Source organism: Lytechinus pictus, chromosome 1, assembly GCF_037042905.1.
Source record: "Lytechinus pictus isolate F3 Inbred chromosome 1, Lp3.0, whole genome shotgun sequence".
NCBI lineage: Eukaryota > Metazoa > Echinodermata > Echinoidea > Temnopleuroida > Toxopneustidae > Lytechinus > Lytechinus pictus.
Window position 1 is genome coordinate 20605874 of NC_087245.1, and position 26200 is coordinate 20632073.

A 26200-nucleotide genomic window follows, 5' to 3' on the forward strand; every position below is an offset into this window, starting at 1 on the left:
GCAAGAGGCCACCAGGCCTCATCTGGCGCAGTTGAGAACACCAATAGTTGGTGCAATTTAATGTATACAATTCTATACTTTTTTGTTACTTAATATTTATATTTATATTTTATTTCTGACAATTGTAAGCGGAGTGATACTTTTTGTGTATAGCGCATATAAATTACCATTATTATTATTCAAACTATTGTTGTCGTCAGAGGTACATGTAGTTGAATATTGATAGCTTGGGCTGTATCACAATTGTAAAGTTTTCTCTGCATCAAGTTGGTTTTATAGAGTAATGAAACAATGACGTCAGTTGCCATGGTGTCATGGCGGTCTGGTTCTAAACAAATGAACCCGGAATGAAAGCGTGTGTTTCTCATAGGAGAAAATGGCTGCTATCAGAATGATCGCTTGCAACCAAATTTTCAGACGAGCCAAAATGCGTACAGACGATCGTCAGGTGTGACTCTGTTTAGAACCAGCCTGCCATGACACCATGGCAACTGATGTCACACTTCAATACTCTGTTGATAACAACTGGTAACAAAATAAAAAAAATACTCACAGAATTGAACAAAAAACTGTAAATAAATGATATCTACCTAACATATTTTAATGTTATTTACCAAACACAACACTTTACAAAACACCCCCCTGGAGGTCTAATTATGTAACACCGTTTTCTCTGACAGCTCATATCTTTTGTTTCAAATTTCTATGCAAATTCCTGGCCATTGTTCTTGCCATCATTAGTTCAGTGTCTGCATTCCTTTAATGGAGTAGCCACCCCATCACAAAGCTGGATTTACTAAAATCAGAAAAATAAAACAATGGGATTCATATGTGATGCATATAATGTTTATGGGGAGCTGATCAAATGTAAGGCCTTAATAGGCCTTGCTAATCCCCTACATCCACTGCATGTTGGTTCTACCCTTTCCATTTGTTATTATATTGATTTATAAATCGATTGTTCTTTTTATTGTTTATATGTTGTATATTGTACCTTTTTAATGGATGTGAATAAATTGAATTGAATTGAAATGTTCATCACAAATTTATAACATACATTCAGAACTTTAATTCATATTCTTTGGATTTTCTCAAGCATTTATTGATATGTTTCATTGTTTTACTTTTATCATGACAGACTTAATGGTAGGGTCAAGTTCAGTTACACTGTCCTCTCATGTGCTTATCTATGTCTGTGATCTTCAATGTGATCAGTTCTTAGCCTACAGTGTAGATTCCATGATTTTACAAAGTAAGACTAATGAAAATTAATCAGATCTATGCAAGAGATGGTGAGGTCTATACCTTGACTCTAATACCTTTTCTTGAAATAAGTGTTTGCTGCAACCTCATTATTTAGTCTTAGAAAAAAAGTGCAAATTCCAGACCAGGTACTACAAGATCTGAAGGAGGGGTTCGGATCTGACCTGCTTCCCATAAGTGTCTAGTTTGAAACATCAAATGCAATTAACACCTTTGATCGCAGTTTCCAGTGACCTTTTTGTCTTTGTATCCCTGCTTTGTTTGTTTAGCTATTTTTGTATAATTTGTGTTTATCTCCCATTTTCTTTTCAGAGTCATTTCCTTATTTCATCCACATTGTTCTACAGTTCACATGAACTTATTGGATGAAAATGAAAGTTCACACATTCAATCAATCAATTATTAAGTCAAGCTTATGGATAATCTATCAACATTTTGTATTGAACATCTTTGAAAAACTTAGTGGAAAAGGCCTATTATTTACAACCCTTGATTGTGATGATTTCGTCTGCCTCCCTCTAAGAATTTTGTCAGACTTTTTTATGCATGCAAGTTGAATTTTCAACATGTCCAAACTTCCAAAGTTTGGAACAACTAGTGTCATATGCCAACCTCTAGATACATATAAAGACCAGTACCGGCCACCGGACCGGCCACCAAGAAACATTATTAATGCTAACAGTGCACTAACAGAGACTACAACTTGCAATGTCAAATTGATGCCTCATGTCACCACCATCGTGGATCAATGTTTGACAGTACAATCTGAAAGATGTGACTTGGCCTGTTAGTGCTATGTTGGTTCCATGACATTTGCTCTGGCGACAATTGCTCTGATGGTAAATCTGCACATTATTGAGCCAAACATAAAACCTTACCTCCAAAACTAAATAAAACCTAATCCTTATCTATAAATTATTCTGACCAAAAACTCTATTACAAGCCAAACTCTAACCCTTAAGTCCTCTGAGATATATTAAGACCAGAGCAAATGTTGTATCATTGCTCTGTTAAGTGCTATCAATATTCCTGTTTGGCCGATATAGAAGAAATCATGAAAAAACAATCAGATGAGTGTCTTACACGTTTTTGGTCAATGGCTGTTTGTAACAGGTCTATAGTGCTACAGTGGCTCCAAGGAAACAGAATCCAGATGGATCAAAGCTATTACAGACCATATCGAATGGCATATTATCAATTGGTTTCATTGGTCTAACTGTAGCATAAGGAAGTTCCTCAATCGGGGCAACAATTCTGTGTTGAAAGGGGCATTTGATGTAATTTTACAATGTAATGTATTCATATATATCTCATCTTCTTATTTTGTATTAAAGATAATCTACTAGGTTGCAACCTAGACATTTCAATTTTGTGTCATCTCAGTTGAACTTTGAATGTAGTTGACCTGTGATTAGTATCTGCAATGTGTCAGAGAGAGTGGTGTGCCATTAGAATATAAAGTGAGTCCAGGGGGGCCGTTTCATAAAGCTATTCGTAAGTTAAGAGCGACTTTAAGAACGACTGGTGAACCTTTCCTATGCACATAACCATCACCAATGAATGTATCATTTACCACAAGAAAGGATCACCAGTCGTTCTTAAAGTCGCTCTTAACTTTATACGAACAGCTTTATGAAACACCCACCTGGATGCTATATGACATGTTAACAGCATATTTTGATAACTGGACATTTTGGTAATGATAAGGCCATTTTGTGTACCACCTTCTTCATGCAAACTGCTTTGTTTCTTTACGTTAATAAAGTGATAATGCATGATTTTAACCCCAGCATTACTAACGCATAATGCAACTATAATGTTCACCAAAGTCAAAATCACTTTATGTTCATTCGCGCATGAACAGATATCAACCATAGAGTAAATTTATGTAACTTTATTGTATACTTTTGTTTGATCACTGATGGATGATTTGTAAACCTTAAAGATCATTATCATTTGAATTTTTGATAGATGAAATGATATCCTTTCATTTCATACTCATTACACAATTCTTAATATTTTAATTGATTATACCCCCACCAAACAAAGTTTGAAGGGGTATATAGGAATCAGTGTACAGTTGGGCGTTCAGTCCGTCCATTGCGAGTCTTGCACATCGAACTACTTCCTCAGTTTTTAACCAATATATGAAATGATATCCTTTCATTTCATACTCATTACACAATTCTTGATATTTTAATTGATTATACCCCCACCAAACGAAGTTTGAAGGGGTATATAGGAATCAGTGTATGGTTGGGCGGTCGGTCCGTCCGTTGCAAATCTTGTGCATCGAACTACTTGCTCAGTTTTTAACAAATTTTCATGAGACTTGGCACACATATTAGTGTTGGGGTAAAGATGTGCAAGACACATTTTTGTGTGTGTCGGAAATGTTGTTGCCATGGTAACAGGATAGTATGGCAAAAATAACATAAAAATCTTGCAGTTTGAACTACTTCCTCAGTTTTTAACCCATTCTCATGAAATTTGGCTCACTCATTGGTTTCAAGTTAAAGATGTAAGAGACGCAAATTTTGTGTTGTGTATGTTGGAAATAGAGTTGCAATGGTAACATATTTATATGCCCCAAATTAGGTAAAAATTGTGTGGTTCGTACTTCTTCATCTGTTTTCAACCAATTCTCATGAAATTTGGCTCACACATTGGTCTTGAGGTAAAGATGTACAGGACATATGTTTCCATGTGTTAGAAATTGTGTTGCCATGGTAACAACATATATGTTAAAAAATTAGGCAAAAATCTTGCGGTTTGAAATACTTCATCTGGTTTTAACCAATTCTCATGACATTTAGCTCACGCATTGGTCTTTGGGTGATACGAGGCAAGACATTTTTTCCCCATGTGTTGGAAACTGTTGCCATGGATATCACCTTCAGTGATAGTTTTAGTTTCATTCATATTGACAAGAATTGAAACTTAGATATCAAATCTTGTGAACAAAAATTCAATGGAAGGAATTTTCACTTGAATTTTTATTCATCAAAAATGGATGTAAGATAAGAAAATTATGACAGTATAAAGTTTCACGTAATTTTCCCAAGTAGTTATATGCACATCCTGGTCGGTATGCAAATGAGATGGGGGGGGCAAAGACATCTTTTTGAGGAATTACTTCCTGCCGGTACCCATTTACCTCACCTGGGTCAAGTGCAGCACAGTGTGGATAAATTTCTTGCTGAAGGAAAACGCCATGGCTAGGATTCAAACCCACGACCCTCTGTTTGAAAGGCGAGAGTCAGAACCACTAGACCATGACGCGCCCACTTTATATAAAAATAAGTCGCATTAAAATTGCAATTGTAGTATAAATGCGAAATTAAGTAGCAATATAAAATTCAATAATTTAGATCATTTGATATTTGTACTATAGATATAGTACATTTTTTATAGGCCTTTTTTTTTTGAGTTGGACTTGACCTTTAATGTACTTTGATTCTTTGATATCTTAATGAAACTTCTGATTAACTTATTCAAAATTTAGACAGGCAATATCTAAACGAAAATTGAAGCACATTACATCAAACTACGATATACAAGTAGGTTTAGAGTAAGTAGATCATTTATTTTTCAGTCTTGATTGTACATCATATTACTTAAGTAGTGTAGGCCTTTGTCAACATTTACATACTTTAAAATTTACATCCTTCAAAGGTGTACTTAAGACACATGTCCTGGGTGTATCAGGACAAAAAAAAACCTAATTTAAAAATATTCTGAGAAAACATGAAATCAGTGAAAATAAAACTTAGGTCTCCTGATGTAACTATGTAGGATCATGTATTTCTGAACACCATTATTATGAAAATATTGAGCAAAATTGCGCTTTGTACACTTGCATGCTGAACACATGGAAATAATGAACAAAGAAAAATGTAATAATAATAATAAGCAGGTTTTAGAGACGCATAATACCATATAAATAGTATTAATGTGTGTGGAAGAATTATTGTTTTGTATATGGCTAATACGTGTGCTTCTTAAATAGGAATCTTTTTAACACAGGTTATAATCTGTTGCAATCTGTTATTGATCTAATATTATGAGGTAGTTTCCACAATTTTGGTGCCATTTTCCCAAAAGCTCTATCACCAAAAGTCTTGGACTTCACTTGTATTTCAGAGAGAAGATTCTTTGATTTTGACTGGGTTGATATTTCTGAATTATATCACTGAGGTAATAGGGGCATTCCCATTAATGCACTTAAAAACAAGAGTGAGGACTTTAAACAAAATACAAGCCTTTATCGGAAGCCAGTGGAGACTACCTAGGATCGGTGTCACTTAAATAAAAAAAAAATTTGTGAACTAAGAGACTTGCAGCTGAAATTTGTTTGCGCTGGAGTTTAGAAAGCTGAGTATCTGGTACTCCTAGAGGCAGTCCATTATTACAGTCAAGTTAATGAATATAAATGCATGAATAATCCTTTCTGTGGTTGACTTATCCAGAAATTGCCATATCTTTCCAATACTATATAGTCCAATGGCGGTGATATTCATATATTATTAACATGAGCTTTCATCTGTAGATAATCCTGAACAATTACTCCAAGAACACACACTTTAGAAACTGATAGAATGGTAATATCAGACACAATAATTGACAATGATGATGACATTTTACAGCACGGTCTGATATGCACAACTTCAGTTTTTCTTAGATTTAAATTTAGATGAATTTGTGATAACCACACCTGTATTCTACTTAAGCAAGATTCAATCTGAGCAATAATTTTGGCACGATTGGCATCATGTTGAGAGGAAATATACATTTGAGTGTCATCAGCATATATCATTCTGCTATATAATACCACATTTCTCTAATTATTGAAATAAAAAACAATTTGCCACTTAAACCCATTTCAAAATCTGACAGTTTTTTTAGAACCTCTTGCTTCAAAGTTAAAACATATTGAGTATATTTGAACTCGAAAAAAAACAGATATTATAAATGTCTGAATATATTGGCTCGTATTCTGAAGTCATGTAGACCACGGTCTAACTCTGTGCTAAAATTATGGGGAGCCAAAAAATCAGAAATTCAGTTTGTATTGTATCTTTCGTATGTTTACTATTTTGTTTCTTTTTGCTTCCATGATGAAGAAAAATACTTTAGATATCATTTCCAGACAATTATGGACAATTTGAGTGCCAAATGAGTTGATAAATTGGATGTGCACTGTTAGGGATTTTTGCCCCAATTGGCTCTCCATAGCTAAACCACAAGTTTAAACCAGGGTTCAATTTAAAAACTGAGTTCAGAATATGGGCCATTGAGAAATGTTGGTAAAACAATGTGCAGTGGAAGTAAACCACCTGCTATTTTGAACTACTCTGAAGAAAATAACTGAAGGACAATGTTCAGAGATTCATGGTGCTATCCAATAGTTTTTTCTTCAATGTTACATTTATTCAAATTAGATATGTTGGGACTCGTATCTTCAGAATGCTGATAAATCATATTTGTAGGTGAAGTTAGTTTCATGATTATTGGTATTATAATTTTCTCACAAACAATCATGGAAGTTGTTATTGGCACAGCCATTTAAATTCTGTTGGATTTGATATTCCTGGTGGTTTGAAGATTTTAAACCCCAGCTTCAGCAAAGTCCCAAACAACATTCCTTCCAGGAAGATATGTTCAGCACTCTCAAAGTTGTACTTCAATAAGAATCAACTAGATGCCAGTATGGACAACCTCTCTACATCTTTTAAATGTTTCTGTAGCCTTCACATATTCATTTCCAGGGCTGAATTTTTTTTTTTTTACAAAATTTATAACTCTGCTTCATACCATATTCAAATAATTCATATATTGTGCTAAACTTCACCCCATCAAACAATAATGTCATTACTGTAAGATCTTCATTGTTTAAAGGGAGATTCTACTCCAAAATGCACTCTGGATTCAAGAACATAGAAAATGAATTATCAAATGCCCTTCATGACAATGAACAGCCAAGAAGTCTTTGTTGAAAATTGGTGATTCAAAACAGCAGCTTTGTCCAAACGACATATTTGCATATTTTTTTGTAGCTAACACTGAGCATTAACATACTTTTATGTGCATTTGAGGTTCTGTATAACTTTACCAGCCAGTTCCAGAATGCTAATCCAAAACACTTGAATACTAAGTAGATCAATTAGCTGACCATACAATGAACCCTCTCGGTCCCTTCACTCGAAGGTTTCTTACCAAAACATGCAGATAACTCTACCAAAGTCCTCAAGACACATTTCCTCACTGGAACACTCTCCATGGTTCCTTTACATGAAATAATAAATAACAGAAATCTTAGAGGACAACGATAATGAACTATTGGATGGTTACAAATAAGAGTATGCCACACCATTCAAGATGTTATTCACCAGAACCTTCACCAGATCCGTCACCGGACCAGTCAAGAACTTCCTCACCTGACCCTTCCCCTGACATATCCTCACTGGCCCATTCAGAAGAACCACCACCAGACCCTTCACCTGATACCCCATCTCCAGACCATTCAACAGATCTGTCACCGGACCAGTCAAGAACTTCGTCACCTGACCCTTCCCCTGACATATCCTCACTGGCCCATTCAGAAGAACCACCACCAGACCCTTCACCTGATACCCCATCTCCAGACCATTCAACAGATCTGTCACCGGACCAGTCAAGAATTTCGTCACCTGACCCTTCTCCTGACATATCCTCACTGGCCCATTCAGAAGAACCACCACCAGACCCTTCGCCTGATAGTCCATCTCCAGACCATTCAAGAACTTCGTCACTAGACCCTTCTGACACATCCTCACTGGCCCATTCAGAAGAACCACCACCAGACCCTTCGCCTGATAGTCCATCCCCAGACCATTCAAGAACATTGTCACTTGATCCTCCTCCTGACATATCCTCACTGGCCGATTCGAAAGATCCACCACCAGACCCTTCACCTGATAGTCCATCTCCAGACCATTCACCAGATTTGTCACCTGACCATTCAAGAACTTCGTCACCCGATGTTTCTCCTGACATATCCTCACTGGCCCATTCAGAAGAACCACCACCAGACCCTTCGCCTGATAGTCCATCTCCGGACCATTCACCAGATCCATCTCCGGACCGTTCAAGAACTTTGTCACCCGATCCTTCTTTTGATGAATCAACATTTGTTTGATTAGTGTCCTTGACTGGAGATGTAGCGTTCTTACAGAATGATGGAGGTGTGAACACTGAGATGTTTGTGATGCCCATCCGGATGCCAATGAACTTGGTACTAACTGAATGGACAGTCGTGTGGTTCTCATCCTTCTCCATGACGATTTCTTTCACTGGCAAACAACCAGGGTAAGTGAATGTACCAATCCAACTTTCCTCTGCACAGAAAAAAAGAAAATTTAGATATTTTTAAAGCAATTGCACAAATTACTCTCCATTTATGCAGTGGCAAAGGGCAGTCTGCCATCCCCCACCCGCCCCCCCCCCCCTCCCCTTTGGCTGATTTCGCCGGGGGGAAAAAACGAAAAAAAAAAATAAAGAAAGAGAACGAGAAGAAAAGGAAGAAAAAGAGGGAAAAAAGGTAACGGGGGAAAAAGGGAAAGAATAAACATAAAGAGGAGAAGGGTTAAACCGAAGGAAAGGGGGAAAGGAGGGAAAGAACAAATCACGAAATACGAATAAATAAGTGAGAAAGGAGATATAACAGATAACAGATTGAACGGGAATTTATGACAGGAAAGGAAAAGAGGCAAGAATAAATGGGATATGAGGGTAGAATGGAATGAGCTAAATGCTATGTGAAAAGTTGAATTGAAAAAAATGAAGAAAAGGGCTGCCGATGATTGTAAATAAAGAACGGGAAGAAAGAATGGGATGGCGTAGAAGTATGAAGTCTATATAGGTTTGATAAATTTCATGCCATGACGGTAGCAATCAGGACAAAAAATAACTTTGAGAGGTTCCGCCCAAACATTGTCTATGTCCCTAGCCATGGACCTTCCTCCTCGGTCCATGCCCGATCCAAATTTTCTCGCTCGCAAAGTTATAGGAATTTTTCCACATTTGCCATATTGTTCCCCCTCAAAATATTTGGTTTATTACACGACTATGTTGTGTAAAACCTAAGTGATATAGCCCCACCCCCCCGGGGGGGGGGCACTTACATTGACGAGTGGATACCATGCGCGACCCCAAAAACAAGTAAAAAGGATGTCTTTTTCAAGATAGGGCACGTTACGTACGTAACGTAATAAGGGTGTCAAAAACACTAAAATAATGAAAAAGGGGTATCTATTTCGCCAGAATAGCTACGTGTTTAGGGTCAAATTTGCAAAGGGTGTAAAAAATTAAGACTAAAATGTTTTAGGATGTGCTTTTTGCCCCGAGGGTCAACACTATACGTGTTTAGAGTACAATTTGCCCGAGATGTGGGAGGTGGTACTAAACCCAATGATGTAGCCTTGTAGGTACCGACGACCGCTGTATTGTTTAGGGGTCAATTCAGGGAATACTTGCCAATAGTATCGTTTTATTAATTGTTTCCAATATTTGTTAAGGGTAGGAAGTTATGATTTCACACGCCAATACTTGTCAAGGGGTTCATTTTCAGAATATTGAAAATACGTGTTAAGGGTGCTTTTCGAGACCCTATGGTCGCGCATGATATCCACTCGTCAATGGAAGTGCCCCCCCCCCCGGGGGATATAGCGGCCATCTGTAAAGTTTGATATGGCTGAATCTTGAGAGGTTTCGGTAGCGGAGGAGGGGGAGCGCTCATCACACTACTCCCGCGTTGAGCTTTGCGCTAATGCTCGCGTACAATCATGAAAACTCCTGTTCACATGATATGACCAGAAAATAGAATTTTGGCTCTTGCCCCCCACCCCCCCCCCCTCCCCTGACATTTACATTGAAATTGGTGTGATAAAAGATCACTCTTGATTAAAAGCCTCGCTCAAAGACATGTGTGGCGGTAGGGGATCGAAACCTGGACTTAATTGTGTCTACTCGGGCGCCTTAGACCTAACATCTACGGCACTCCCATTTTATTTTGAATTTTATTGTATAGGGCAGATTGGCCAAAAAGATACATCGATGCCCAGGGGCCCATTTCATAAAGAGTTGCTATCATAACAGGTTGCTATGATAGCAACTCTGGTAGAATAGCAACTTGTACTTGCTATGCTAGCAACTTTGCATTTCTCAAAAGCACATTCGCTGGAAAGTCAACTTGAATATCTAACGAATTATTCCTACGAATTATTTGAAAAGTCATGTAAGAGGCTGATCAGGGGGTGATCCCCTTCCTCTCCACTATTTTGGGGGTAGTACAACGTGATCAGAATTATACCCTTTACAATGTCAACTTGACGCTCCCCCATGACCAGCATCAAATATTTAACCCTATTTGACGCTCCAGTAAAAAGTTGACGCTCCTACTGGAGCGTCAACTTTTTATGAAATGCGCTGCAGCGTCAAATATCAAATTTGACGCTGCAAGTGAGAATTTGATGCTGTTTTGTGACTTGACGCTATATTTTTATGAAATGGGCCCCAGATCTTGTGATCTGGGTACATCTCTGTTAGCGTTTACATTACTGACACGCAGAGGCGTCGATCCTGGGGGGCAGGGGGGCGATCGCCCCACCAATGAAAATATTGGGGGCGCAAACATATCGTTTTACCCCCTCCCCAATAATTCCGCATGCATGTGCAAAAATGAAATAAGATTGCAGTGTTACACAGAAATCAGCAAGCGAGATTGAGATACACAACTCGTTCTTTATTTAAAATCGTGCTCAAAATGTCACTGGGCTCCCGCCGACTAAAACAACGTACGTCTGGGTCGTGAAAAGATAAATATTTTTGGAAAGTTAATCTGCATAATATAATTTTTCCCGCGTCGTCTGAAGAGGCTATAGAGAGATAATACACTTACTTTGCTTTCCTGGAATTCTATTTGACCACTCCTGCACCATGACGCCGCTTCCTACAATCTCATAGGATTTCTCAAAAGTAGCATTGGGTGGAATAGTGAAGTTGCTCCATGTTCCTAGCTGTTCCACTGAGCATGTCTTGTTATCATGATTGATGACGTATTGTATCCCTTCATCATAAAGCATGATATACTCGTAAATACTGTTGATATAAAAAGAGGAAGGTATATAGTAGAAAATATAACTGATAAGCAAATATCTAACGTTAGGTAGGGTATTATAGCTTCTCACACAACCTTATACTGTATGGCAGGGGTTCTCAAACTACGGCCAGCGGGCCGGATCCGGCCCGCGGAGCTTCTCAATCCGGCCCGCAAGACTCTGCTGGGTTTTTTTTATTCATTTTTAAAGGACAAGTCCACCCCAATAAAAAGTTGATTTGAATAAAAAGAGAAAATCCAACAAGCACAACGCTGAAAATTTCATCAAAATCGGATGTAAAATAAGAAAGTTATGATATTTTAAAGTTTCGCTTAATTTCACAAAATAGTTATATGCACATCCTGGTTGATATGCAAATGAGGAGACTGATGACATCATCCACTCACTATTTCTTGTGTATTTTTAATATGAAATGCAAAATATTCTAATTTTCTCCTCAGTGTCTGGTGAAACACTGATTAATTCCTCCCTGAACATGTGGAATTAGCATTGTTTAATTCTATATGGTTCAGTCAAGTTGGTCCTTATTGTCAAATTTGTAAAAAATGAAATATTGTATAATTCAAACAATAAAAACAAAAGAAATAGTGAGTGAAAAACATCATCGACTCTCTCATTTGCATGTCACTGAGTTGTACATATAACTCTTTTGTGAAAAATGAGCGAAACTTTAAAATGTCATAACTTTCTTATTTTATATCCGGTTTTGATGAAATTTTCAGCAATATGCTAGTTCGATTTTTCTCTATTTATTCATATCAACAATTTTCTGGGATGGACTTGACCTTTAAGTCACAATATGAAACATAGCTCAATATGATTACATTGTGTATCCATGTAGACCTAGCCGTAATAAAAGTTATGGCATTCAAATTAATTTGACTTTTAAACAAAGTTTAGTGGAGTCTTTTCTGCCTGTTCGATCTACTTTCTTATTAGATGACCAGCGCTGTTCTCACCATGTTTGGACCTACATACAGATGCGAAAGTGCATTTTCCACAATGAACATTTTTTAAGAACTAACTCATACCGAAGTACCTTGACAGGGACCGCGGAACGGTTTTCAAAGTGGGGGGGGGGGGGCTGGCCATGCAAAAATCACATGGTCATTTTTACGTTTTTGTACATGGTTTTGGAAAAAAAATGGGGGGGGGGCTGAACCCCCCCCCCCTGCTTCCGCGGCCCCTTCTTGACCAGTGAACATTTGCACCAGTGCCTTCGTCTGGCAATTACACCTTTTGTGCCAAGGTTCAAGCAACTTGTTGCTGACAGACTGTCACTTTTCCCATATTAAAAGTGAATAGGAGACTGACATCATTGTTAGAGTCTAAAACAGACATGCTCTATTATTCATTCTACTTTGACTACAACAAATATTGATACTTCAAGACATTATCTGTCTCCCCAATACCAGGTATGTATAGGTACAATCTAGATTCCTTTTAACAAAGTACTACAATTTTGTTATCATTAATATTGACTCTCGCTGTATTTTGAAATCTTTTATAATTTCGCCTGCGTTCCATATAAAACTGTTATAAATTTGTTGGATTAAATGCTCCCAAAATAAGGGCCAGATTGCACAAGAGAGCTTCTCGGACCCCGACCGCAAGGGTCTTTGCGCTTCGCGCACATTTTTTTTTCTTAGTATCCACTTCATTTGAGAACCCCTGCTGTATGGAGTAGATACAAATCGGACATCCTTTCACGAGGGCAGCATCAGGAAAAGTAGATAGGCCTTCAGACATCCTGCAGCCCCACACTTGTAAATTACATTATAAAAATCTTATATTTAAAAAAAAATGTGTAATGGCAAACAGGGTACATATCCTAGTAAATAAAAAAATGTGAGCGCGAAGCGCGAGCTCAAATTTAGTTTGCATGTTAATTTTTTTTAAATCATATAAGCACTTTGATTATAAGCATGAATACGATGTATATCTCATCGAACAAGGGCTAAGTGCGCGCTGAAATTTAAGTTAATATGCTGACTTGAAATGGGACATTATTTTAATAATCATTTGTAAAAAAAAAAAAAAAAATCATGAGCAGGTAATATATCTTACTAGACAAATAATACGAGCACGAATTACAGGCTGTTTTTTTTTTATTCAGACCTGAATAATGACATGAACCAGGTGCTTATTTTTAAATTGTTCCAGCATGAGGCGTGAGCTGAAATATTCTCTTATCATTAAATTGAAAACTAGACATATTTCCAATCGCTATGTTATCCTCATCAATACAATATGTATACCTTTCAGCAGGCACTTCCTGCGTGAAGCGCGAGCAGACTTTTTATTTTGAAAATGGAGTGACCTGAAAATGTTGTTATTCGCCAATTCTTTCCCCGATTCGCTTATGGCTAATAATAATAACAGTGATATTGATAATAATTTATAAAATTAATGCTAATAATAATAGTGATTATGGATAAATTATGACCGAAATCCCCCATTGTACATTACCTCTGATCTAGATCATGAACAAGCGCATGAAAAGAATAAGATATGCATATGATGACATATGTTGCCTGATTTAGAACACGTCTGGGTAGCGATATAAAATTTGATTTATCTCTATAATGTTAAAGATTTTCATTAAATATCATGTCAATCACAATTTGAACAGGGGCATTTCTTAGACTTAAGTCATTTTGCCAAGTCTAAATCATTATCATCTGCTCTTTCTTCATCAATATCGCCACCGCCATCATCATCACCTTTACTTTATTGTTTTTTATAATTGACATTACATCTTATCTGCCTACCCTCCTCTAACCTTGGAGCTACTACAGTGTTATAGTATAGCTCCATGTTCTAACAAGGGACCATCACATCATTATTTCGGTCAATTTTCATTTAGGTCATATTATATAGCCTCTAATGATTTCGTCATGAGCATATGTAAATTGACGATAAAACGTTTTCAAACAGTGATAATGCATTCACATCGCGATTCACATATCAGTTATGTTTGTGATTCATTGTTGTAAAAGTGCCTAAAGTCATTTCATAGTCTTTGCGAGAGAAAAGGTCATATTCAAAGTATTCCTTGTCAAAATATTGTGTTTTGTTTTACAGGTCGCACAATCGTGATCACTGGAGACAATAAAGACGAAATCAAAATCAAAATAATCCGATCATTTTTTTTCAATTTCACTACTTTCTAACCACTCTTACACATTTTTATCAAGCTAAAACCTGTCTAGTTATATTTTAGAAATTATTGCCCGCGACCAAATTCTCTCTGGGACGGGGTAGGGCAAACAACATTTTACAAACATCAGACAGAATGCTACTCGTCTAGCCCGCTGTATGGGGCGGCGATGAGGATTAATTAAATTGAATTAATATATTTCGACATTTAATGTTTGCTATTTTCTATTCCATTTATCGAGCAAATTTTTATTGTGTAATCGTAGATAAGCTCTGAAAGAGACGCCCCCTATTTCCCGATTTCTTGGAATTTCTTCTCCAGGTGAAGATTTCGGCAGCTCATGAAGAATCCCGAGAAAATCGTAAGGTGAGACGCGTATAATCTGTGTAAGAGCCTAAAAATACAGAGCTGGTCATGATTCCTCATAAATTAGTTGGAAATACATGTATAATCATATTAAGTGTTTTTTTTCCTCTCATGCACAAGATGATTAAAAACGTGCAGTTAAATACGGATACCCCTTGCCTTTCCACAATTTGGCAACCTACGTCGCTATGATATCAGCGACCGCTGTTCTTATTGTTAATTAGTTTACTTCTGTTTCGTATAAAGAAAATTATTAGATTATTTGAAAGCAACCGCTGAACATTGGAAAGGAACACTCGGGGCTCCAAATATTTATATAAAACCAGGTGAAAACGCTTGATAAGTACATACCTTTTTCCTAGGAATTTGGCGTGTTTATCTACCAGGATCCGCTTCCTTCGGTTAATGCCATCGAAGGTGATGTGGAAATGGTTTTTGACGCCATTGATGTGGTCCCACTCGGTGGCTTTTCCCTCCCATTGCGCCGGAGTTTGACAAGGAGAGCTCAGAGGTGGTGAGGGTGGCTGTTCTGTCACAGACTGAATGGGAGTTGACTCGGGAACGTTGATGGTTTCTTTTAGCTCCGATGATGGCGTTGTTGACGATTTTCTTGTTATGGAGTTCTGAGGAACAGATGAGGTTTGTATCGATTTCGATGAATATGGATTGTACTTGAAGTCATTCAATCCATTTCCAGTAAACTGAGGAATTGGTAAGGTTTCTTTCGATTTCGATGAAGATGGCTTGTAATTAAAGTCATTCAATCCATTTCCTGTCATACCAAACTTTCCACCGTAATCATTAATGGAATTCTTCGAGTAGAAAGGCTTTGGATGAAAGAAGGAACTTATCTCTTTCTTTAAGTATTCTTTGTTGGTAGCGTACCCGAAGTATTTCTTCAGGAGTGAATTGCCAGCAGTCTTATGACTCCTGTCATCTTGGCCGATCATCTGCCCCAGTGCAACGGTCGTGAAGGCCAAAAGTAAAACCAAGAGTTCCCTGAAGAGAGGCATGGTCATAGATTGCTCCTTGATGACCGGGGTGGCAAAAATGATACTAAATGAAACTGTTAATCGCGTTTTATAGCAGAAGTGGCGCTAGATCATGCATGCTTATTAAGCAGAAGCGCTCCTAACACTAAAGACGGAACTTCCCGTTTCAAAGCGGACACAATGCAATCTCGGCACACTTCCGACTTCTTTTTTTGATGGTGGGGGGGGGGGGGTGAACGATATGATGACAGAATTGAAATTTGGTGAACAATAGATTGGCTATTTAGGAGTTAATCTATGATTTGGAAATATATTAAACATGATCGAGCATAATATCCCTTCAATCATGACCACCTTGCTATGTGCATACGTCACAACATCGAACTCCACCTCCATACTCATGGTCAATACGACCAGCATCATCGCGATATTTCGCTCTCCAACATCGTCAAACACTAAGATTACTGTTTTCTTCATCTTCTTCTTTTTTTTCTTCTTTTTCTTCTTCTTCTTCTCCTCCATCTTCTTCTTCCCTTTTCTCTTCTTTTTCTTCTCTTCTTCTTCTCCTTCTTTTCCATCTTCTCCTTTTTCTTCTCTTCTTCTTCTTCTCGTTCTTTTTTCTTCTTCCTCTTCTTATTATTTTTCTACTTCTTTTATATATCTATATGGATGTATTTAATTTTGTTTATGTTAGCAAACTGTTTGCTAACTGTTTGCAAAATAATGTTCGACCCAATTGAAGTTGACATTATGTTCATATATTTGTTACTCTTAATTCGTTTAAACTTTTTTTTTTTTCGTTTTTAATTTACACGACCCAACAGAAATCAGTCTTGTAACTGTTTGGGATGTCTGATAGTGTTTAAATAAAAATCAATCTAAACTGAGCTGTAACGCGTTTAAAAACTATCAGTCAATATTACCATCCTCCTGGCACCTTCCTCGTGATAAGAGGGTCTTGTTGATGAAAACTTCTGACCATAAACAAAACTAGTAAATGGCTTAATTAACGGAGATACGAACTATTCCGCCCTCGCTGATAATATATGGGGGGGGGCGAGGAAAAATAACCTGAGTTTTTACGATAACAAATTTTGTGCAAAAGGGACCCGGAAGACATGGGCGGAAATATATATGATGTCGTATTATTCAAGTGGGGGGGGGGGGTGGAGCAATAGTTTCTCCCCCCCTGAATAAAAGGTTTGCCGCTTGAATTTTCGTCGGTGCTGGTGGGCACTACTACCCTATTGCCTATTGTTAGCCAACTATGATTTATAGCCCTGCAAACACCGCAGCACTACCATCACATCCAAAGACGTCACCACCATTTTGTAACACAAATCATCGCTCAAGCCCCCACAAAATTTTCGACCACATCATCTCACTTCTTACCACCACTATATTATCTTCATCTTTAGTATTGTCACCACTACCTTGGGGAGCTTTGGGGAGCTGAAACCCCCTCAAAACTCGCTCAAGCCCCCATAACAAAAATTCGACCACAAAGAAAATAAAATGTATTTAGGCCCTATATGCGTAGATATTGTATTGAATACTGCAGCATATCATTAATATCGTAAAATTAAAGCTTTTACTATACAAATTCTAAATTTTCTCGCTTGGTCGCTGTACACTCCCTCGCAAAACACAATAATATCCAAATGCAGAAGACATTAATGCAGTCTTATAAAGTGCGAGTAAAGTTAATAATCCCCTACAAGAATGCATATTTACTTTTTTTTCTTAAAATTTATCTCCCTACTTCACCCAACACGAATAAATGCCGTAAAATTCCCGTTTTAACTAGATTTGTGTACATTCGTGTGAAATTTAATAATTCTTCATATGTTGTGCGTTTTTTAAAGAAAATGATTCGCTCACTATCATATAGTTTAGAGTCAGGTATGTCGATCCATGTTTCGTATGGGGGTGAAAAATATCAATTTTAAACAGAACTTTGCACATGAAGAGCGCAAACAATGTATGTTTGATATAGTATTTCAATGTCAAGTATATATAATGGTTTTATAGTGCTTTCCGATGATTTTTCATACTTATTTTGGCATTGAATACTATGAATATTTCAAGTTGTCAAAATTATTGGGGGAGCAAATTGATATGTTTGGTTCCCCCCCCCCTATATTTTGCCCTTCAGGATCGACGCCTCTGTTTAAAAGTATTTCTATTTCTCGCAATATTATATACTAAAATGCGTTATACAGTGCGTCCCAGAAAAAACGAAACCAAGATTTAGCGATGATTCATCATAACTTAATCACAAATACAATAAACTAATGACCTACCAATGTAAAGCTTAGAATCTCCTCTTTCATCTGATATTACTTAGATTATTCCTCATTCACGCATGAGTGAGCAAAAACAATTTGAAGAAAGGATACCAAAAACTCATTTGGCGGGGTGTATCTGAATTTCAAAAAGAAAATCACATGTCTTAAAAGTTCAATATCTGCTCTTTAATTTGATACCTCAATTACAGAAAATGGTCAAGAAATAACAAAGTTCTGGTTATTTGAAATAAGGCTTGAATTTCCATAATTTCGTTAAATAAACTGTTTTCACCGGTTTCCCACAGAAGCTATTGCATGGTTAACAAAAGACTTAATGCATGGCTGATCGTAAACAAAACGGAGTGTCGAGTGAGTTTGAACGCTAGCCTGTAAAACCTCTTCATTTTATGAAATTATTGAAATTATTGAGATTCTAAGCTTTACATTGATAGGCCATTTGTCTATTTTATTTGTGATTAAGTTATGATAAATCATCGCTAAATCTCGGTTTCGTTTTTTTCTGGGACGCACTGTACAGGACAGCGATCCAGGGGTCAGGCTCTTTTGTAAGCCTAATTTCTGTATTTCGAGTATCCCATAATAAAGTGCCCCAAATGCTGGGTATCACTTCGAAAACTTTCTCCCGGCCACATTCCCTGGGGACATCTTATAAAGAAGTTTGTACCGTTGATATCATTTACATTCAAATGTATTTAAAATTTTAAGAATATCGCGCTCTAATGATTTTTTTCGCACGATCACTTGGCTCACTTCCGTAAAAAATGAAACGCCTCGAAAAATTAAAGCAAGTCGTCTACAAATACATGTACAACACCAATCAGATCCTGATGTGTGTTACACGTAGATGAATGGTTATGAAAAACATGCAAGCATTTTTGTTTTTTGTTCTCTTGCTCGGTCGCCACGCTCCCTCGCTTAAAATTAGAAACAATATTATTTTGGGGGCCAGGGATGGGGGATAAGCTGCTTAGTCAGATCAGTATAGTCGTCCACGCACAAATTATGCTCCCCATTATAGGCCATTTCCATTGTGTTGGATAAACCAACGTCAACAATTTCTCACGCCCTTGTAGAAGCCCCACCATTAGTTTTGGTCTTGAACGGCGCCTGACATGCATCACTATCACCATCATCTATACTACAACATATTAAACCACCATCATCACCCTTGTTACCATAACCACCATCTCCATCATTATCAGCACCACCAATAATATCAACGAGCATCACCATCATCTATACCACAACGAATTGAACCATACACCATCATCATATTTTGTATCACCACCATCACTATAACCAATATTAAAATGTATCACCATAATTACCGCCGCACCCCACCACCACGGACGCCACTACGTCACTCCCTGTTTTATTTTAATAATTAACAGCATGATATATTCTTGTGATTTACTCATAAACACATAAAAAAATAACATTTAAATGTATAGATGAAGTTGCAAAATGTTTTTAATATTACTATCAGCATATTTCATGTTAGTAAAGTTACGCTAAGGCATACATGCACTGTAAAAACTGTGGTGTCAAAACTGACACCAGTTGGTGTTAATAGAGGACCACACCCTGAGGTGTAAAAATTACACCCTAGAAATTGAACATAGCACCAAAGAGTGTAAATGTAACAACCAAAGGTGTTGTATAACACCTATAGGTGTTAAACTAACACTGCCAATTTAACACCGGTGTAAAATTACTGCTGTGGTCCTCTATGTACACCAGTTAACATCATGGTTTTTGCTGTGTGTGCGTTGAGGGGTTAAGTAGTAAATAAAACGGGTATTTCGTACTGTGTTAGTTCCTTTAGATAAAGAGCCATTTGATAATCTTACATCTCGAGCACATGCATCTCGTGCTAGACTGCTATTGTTTGGCGTTTAATCTATCTCGTCTTATAGTTTGGAATACTTCCTCTGTTTTATCTTGAATAAAATACTACGACAATTTATAGATACCAGTGACTTCTCCGTCACAATTGTATTTGATCTTGATGGAGGTATTACCTGAGGAAATGAGGAAATGTTTTGGGGAAATGTTAAAAGATTAAATAAAACAAATATCTTCCAATCAACATTCTTAGGTAGGCCTAACATTATACCTAGTGGTTGTGTCCCGGGGTTGTGTCGGGTTTTCGTTTTTGATATATCGATTACTGAAATCCATAAAACACTAAATTATATTGGGTTTTTTTATGAATAAAAAAAGGGTGCTCTTCATGATTAAGCACACCTTCATTTACGTAAATTGATGAAGTAATTTTTACGAGCTTTTTAAAAGATGGACTAGGGATTGCTCACTCAATGGGAATTTGTCGATAGTCATATTATCATTCGCGTAAAGAGATATATTGTACATTTAAAGGTAATAGGGTAATAACGTGTTTTTTAAATCATTTTATAAGATATTTTCAAAGTGTAAATTTGCCTTGACATGCACTATATTCAGGAGAAAACGTGGAATAGAATGAACGCTGATGTCTTTAATCCCTTCTTCCACTCCTCATGGCAGCATCGTATGCTTTGTGCAAGATACCATCGGTCATTCGACCCATCCCTTCGGGGATTCGTCGGTGATCTCCGGACAGAATCGCCTCGAGCAGACTGCGTTCGTTTTCCATTCGGCTCGGGTCGATCATTCTCTCTCGCTTGTTCTGGGAGGACCTCGGCGCTTGTGGTCGGCGGACCGGAACGTTGCTCGGGATTCTTCGGCTGGATTGAAGACGAGTTCGAGGGTTGGCTGGAATTCCATCCCCATACCTAGTACGAACTGGTCTTGACCGAGTTTCGGTTTTCTGTGCCTTAGGTGTGACCGTAAGATTGGTGTCGTTACAAAACGATGGTGGTGTGAAGACGGACATGTTTGCTACATTTTCCCGGAGATCAAAGAACCTGGTACTGACCGATTGAATCATGGTCTTGTTTTCGTCCTTCTCCATGAATATCTCGGTCACAGGCCAGCAGCCATTATCGGTAAATGTACCGATCCAGCTCTCTTCTGCATGAGAAAATCATGAAAAAGCAAATAAGCAAGAATCAGGAACAAATATCCCTTTTTCTATTTTGGGACAATGCTTAAGAAGCTATATACTTTGTTCGTAAACATGATAAAGAAGAAAAAAGTGTTACTTACTTTGCCTTCCTGGGATTCTGTCAGACCACTCCTGCACCATGAAGCCATTTCCTGGAGCACCAATCTCGTAGTAGTCTTCCAGAGTGGCATCAGATGGAATGGTGAAGTTGCGCCATGTTCCTAGCTGTTCCACTGTGCATGTGTTGTAGTTGTGATTGATGACGTATTGTATCCCTTCATCATAAAGCATGATGTACTCGTAGATCCTATATAGGGGAAATAATAATGATAATGAAAATAATAATAACAATAATAATAATTATATGCAACATTTATATAGCGCTTAATACAATGTTTCTAAGCGCTGCATACTATTACCCCGGTTTTAGCACGACTATACCTGATCGGGCGCTATATAGAGCATTCAAGGATTTTTTTTTCCTACCGGGTACCCACTTAATTACTACACCTGTATGGAAAGTGGCAAATGTTGATAAACGTATTGTCAAATGACGCGAGTTCCATGGTGCATTCGAACCCCGGACCTTGTGGTTCAAAGTCCGGAGACTTATCCACTGAGCCACAACACCAACGTATTTAGTTGTGATGTTTTTGTTACCAAGCATTTAAGACCCTTTGCATGATAATTATTTTGAGGTTAGATAAGTTTGCTTTACATCCCAGCGACTAGCCGACCGATTTAAATATCATGATTTTGTTCGAATTTTCATTACTATTGGACACATTTGACTTAATTGTTAACATGCAAAATTTATCAACAAATTTATCAGGCCTACCAATTCGACAACATCGATATTGAGTATGATTTCGCGAAATAAACGGAATTTCAATTATCCAACTATCGGTCCCATGTGAAATTCATCAACAGGTATTTTAAAAGGGGCATGACGACCCAAAGATGACGTCACTACTTTCTATAAGGGGTTTAATAGAGCTACTTGACCTACACCTCGCTTTTTATATTCGTATTTTTCTCTTTCTTTGTCCTTCCTCTTTCCACCTCTTTTTCCGAGTATTTTCTTTCTTTATTTCGCTACTTACAAAAAAAAAAAAAATACAGGGGCTGTCGTCCCTGACCCCCCCCCCCCCCCCGTTTCAGGGACCATGAAAGATATAGATACCTATATATGGTGTTGACATGTTTTGCATTACACAAATCTAATAATTAGAATGATGTTGTGTTTTTTTTTATTTAATTGAAGTAGCATTGAAAACTTTTAATCGAATTGCTCTTTTGATATTAAGAATTATATGAAATCGTTTGAACATTTACAAAATTGACATTGGTCAATGGAAAAGTCCCCCCCCCAAAAAAAAAAGTAGCATTGAAAACTTTTAATCGAATTGCTCTTTTGATATTAAGAATTATATGAAATCGTTTGAACATTTACAAAATTGGCATTGGTCAATGGAAAAGTCCCCCCCCAAAAAAAAAAAAAAATCAGCAACAGCGGGGGAAGGCAATTCAGACAAATATTTGTTTATTTAATGGCAGCTCCCCCGCTTCATCACCGACACACCCCCTCCTTCTCTCTCCATTTCTCTCTCTCAGACTAAATCGTGTCCCACGCCAACTCATATTCATCCATGTATAACTCCCAAGTCCCAACACGCACCCTTACACACACACACACACACACACACACACACACACCCTCACACACACAACACTCCAGACCTTCACACCTTTGTATACTCTCTCATACAATTTCAAAGGGATCATCATCATCATCAAAACACCCACACTGAAAGAAAACAGTAATTTAACACAATTTAGGAGGTTACTTGAAGTAGAGTAAAGATGAGTTCAAGGATCACAATCAGGGGCCCGTATAACACAAAGCTTAACAATCATCAGGGGCCGCGGAAGCGGGGAGGGGGCTTCAGCCCCTCCCCCTACTTTTTTCCAAAACCGTGTACAATTACGTAAAAATGACCATATTATGATTGTGATTTTTTGCATGGTCAGCCCCCCCCCCCCCCAACTTTGAAAACCGTTCCGCGGCCCCTGATGATCAAAAAACATAATGATGACGATTGACTTCATTGACTATACCATGTACAATCAATCGTGAAAATCAAGCGTACGATTAATCGCTAAGTTTCGTGTTACGGCACCCTGGTGTCCTTTTTAATTGCTGCATAATTATAGCCCATCGATATTCATATTGATATCGATGATAAAAAAAGTCACAGGGTAACCAGGGTATCATGCACAATACGGAAACCGCCTTAAAGGGATGGTCCGGGCTGGAAGTATTTATAGCTAAATTAATAGTTGAATTCACTGAGCAAAATGCCAAAAATTTCATCAAAATCGGATAACAAATAACAAAGTTTTTGAATTTTAAACTTTAGCAATATTTTGTGAAAACAGTCGTCATGAATATTCATTAGGTGGGCTGATGATGTCACATCCCCACTTGTTCTTTTGTATTTTATTATATGAAATTAGGTTTATTCAAATTTTTTCCTCCAAGAACTAGAAGAAAGGGATTGACAGCTGATTTAGTGCATTAGATATTTATTGCTGCAATGTATTTCATTACAAGGGAGACATATTATTCACACAAGTATGAAATAATGAAAAAATTATGATTTTATGTAATAACATAAGAAAACCGAAAGTGGGGATGTGACATCATCAGCCCACCTAATAAATATTCATGACGACTGTTTTCACAAAATATTGCTAAACTTTAAACTTCAATAACTTTATTATTTATTATCCGATTTTAAAGAAATTTTCGGCATTTTGCTCAGTGAATTCTACTCTATGTATTAAGATATAAATATTTCCAGCCCGGACCATCCCTTAAAACCGCGCGATCCAGGGTCCGCTATAACGTACCAACGTTATTCTCGAACGCTTCCGGTCATTGAGCATTATCGGGGGGGGGGGGCAGATTCTAGTACATGGCTATTCAGAAGAATCTGAAAAGGATGATTTAAAAAAAAATATATAAAAAATTGCAAGGGACTAATTTAAGAAAAAGAAATTGTAAATGTTTTTCAAAAGTTCGGGCTAATCACTTATTACCAGACTATTTAAGTGATTTAAGACATGGATAAGATAGTAAGGGACCATCAAAATCCTACTATCAGGAAATTATTCATCATTTTATCGCTTTTATCTTCCTTTATTTCTTGCGATCTCCTGCTAAGTAAACCATTATTTTGAATAAGAGTTGCACCATTGCGCAGGGGGGTATACATGTATACTAGATGATCAACAAAAGTTTATTAATTTATTTCTTTATTCATTTATTTATTTATCTATTCATTCATTTATAAATGATGAACGAAATATTTTTCAAAATTTGGTGAAATTAGCTTTGATAATTGTGTTAATTGAATATCTCACCTTTTCCCTGGAAGCTGGGCGTGTTTATCTTCCATGATCCGCTTTCTTCTGTTAACGCCATCGAATGTGATGTTGAAACGGTTGTTTATGCCCTGGATGTGATCCCACTCGCTGGCTCTTCCCTCCCATTGCTCTGGGGTGTGGCAAGGGGTGGCGCCCACGGCTGGTCTAAGCCTTGATGCTGTCTGGGCATTGTCTATTGGTTCGGCGTTGACTGGTTCGTAAACGAACTCATCATTAGGCCTATACCGATTTATTGGGACTTCATCGATGTCGGGGTTACTAACGCGTACCTTGATCGGCCTACGATGAAAATCACGAGCTTGGTGTGGTTGGAGTATGGCCCGAGCTTTTCCGAACGCCTTCCCGACATCGACCCGTCCCAAAACGATGCCGAGAGACCCAAGAAAGATAAGGATAACGAGATCCCTTGTTGGTGCCATCATTGCAAACGCGATTGTCGCGTTCTCAAAATGAAATGATACAGTTTTGGGAAAATGTTTTTGCTATTAACAATGGGCGGATAGAGAGTGTTGATACAGGTCATAGGCAAGGTTATCGTATTATGATTTTTACAGGAAACAAAGGTGTATGAGAGTTCGGGTAAAGAGGTACCTGGCGGAGAAAATACATGAGGGGAGGGGTAATTCCGATTTTTCTTCCCCTTCTCCACTTCTTATACATCTCCTTCTTCTTCTTTCCATGACATGCGACTCATTCCAGAAGTTGGACAATAAAATGCCAGCAGTCATGACTTTTATTTAGTCATGTCGTTATTGAATGAACAGTAACGCAAAATATGCAAATAATTATTTCATTTGAGATTTGGGCATACTTAGGACAGGACCCCTGTGAAAATAAAAGCACGTGCTGGATCGATCAGATTTACACGCAGAAGAAGATGAGTGTAAAACATTGTGCCTAATCATTTTGCCCAACAGTGGGATAGATTTAGAAAGAAAAGGGGAAGCTACTTTTTGTGTTGTGTCTAGGACCGTGATTTTTTTTATCTCACCAGATCGAAAATTCAGTAGTGTAATCAGGTACTTTCTATATAACAGCGGTGGTGTTAGGAGGCTAGAGAGCGAGCCCCCCCCCCCTGATTTTCAAGCAATAGAAAAATAGAAAATTAGAAAAGGGAAGTTCAAAGGAGGAGTTTGGACAAAATGGTGGTTTGGTACCTGCAAAACATTTGTATTAAAACCAGGGGCGGAAATCTCTCCCAAAAGGTAGGGGGGACACAGGGGCGGATCCAACCTTCGCTAATAGGGGGGGGGCGGAAATTTGTTTCAGTCATATTTTCCCCGATCGGCAGCTCGAAGATAATTTGTGTTTGTTTCTTTGAAGGGGTAGTCCCCATTAGTCACTTCTAAGCTTTATTCTTATAAATTCATATATAATATCATAATCCTTATTTATATGATGCGAGCGCGAAGCGCGAGCTACTTTTTGGAAATTTTATGTATTTTTTCCTAAAATTT

General features: G+C 37.6%; 2 protein-coding genes across 2 annotated transcripts; both read right to left on the reverse strand.

The window, feature by feature from the left end:
* Positions 1-4828: 4828 nt before the first annotated feature.
* LOC129264485 (uncharacterized) lies at positions 4829-16085 on the reverse strand. The gene is made up of 3 exons (XM_064097864.1): positions 15298-16085; positions 11201-11400; positions 4829-8639 (listed from the first exon to the last, which is right to left on the reverse strand). Exons 1-3 carry the CDS (start codon positions 15963-15965, stop codon positions 7645-7647), a joined length of 1863 nt encoding a protein of 620 aa, XP_063953934.1. The 5' UTR covers positions 15966-16085; the 3' UTR covers positions 4829-7644.
* Positions 16086-19699: 3614 nt separating this feature from the next.
* Positions 19700-25678, reverse strand: LOC129266944 (uncharacterized). The gene is made up of 3 exons (XM_054904731.2): positions 24720-25678; positions 21395-21600; positions 19700-21259 (listed from the first exon to the last, which is right to left on the reverse strand). The coding sequence occupies exons 1-3, from the start codon at positions 25163-25165 to the stop codon at positions 20745-20747; spliced, it is 1167 nt and encodes a 388-aa protein (XP_054760706.2). The 5' UTR covers positions 25166-25678; the 3' UTR covers positions 19700-20744.
* Positions 25679-26200: the final 522 nt, after the last annotated feature.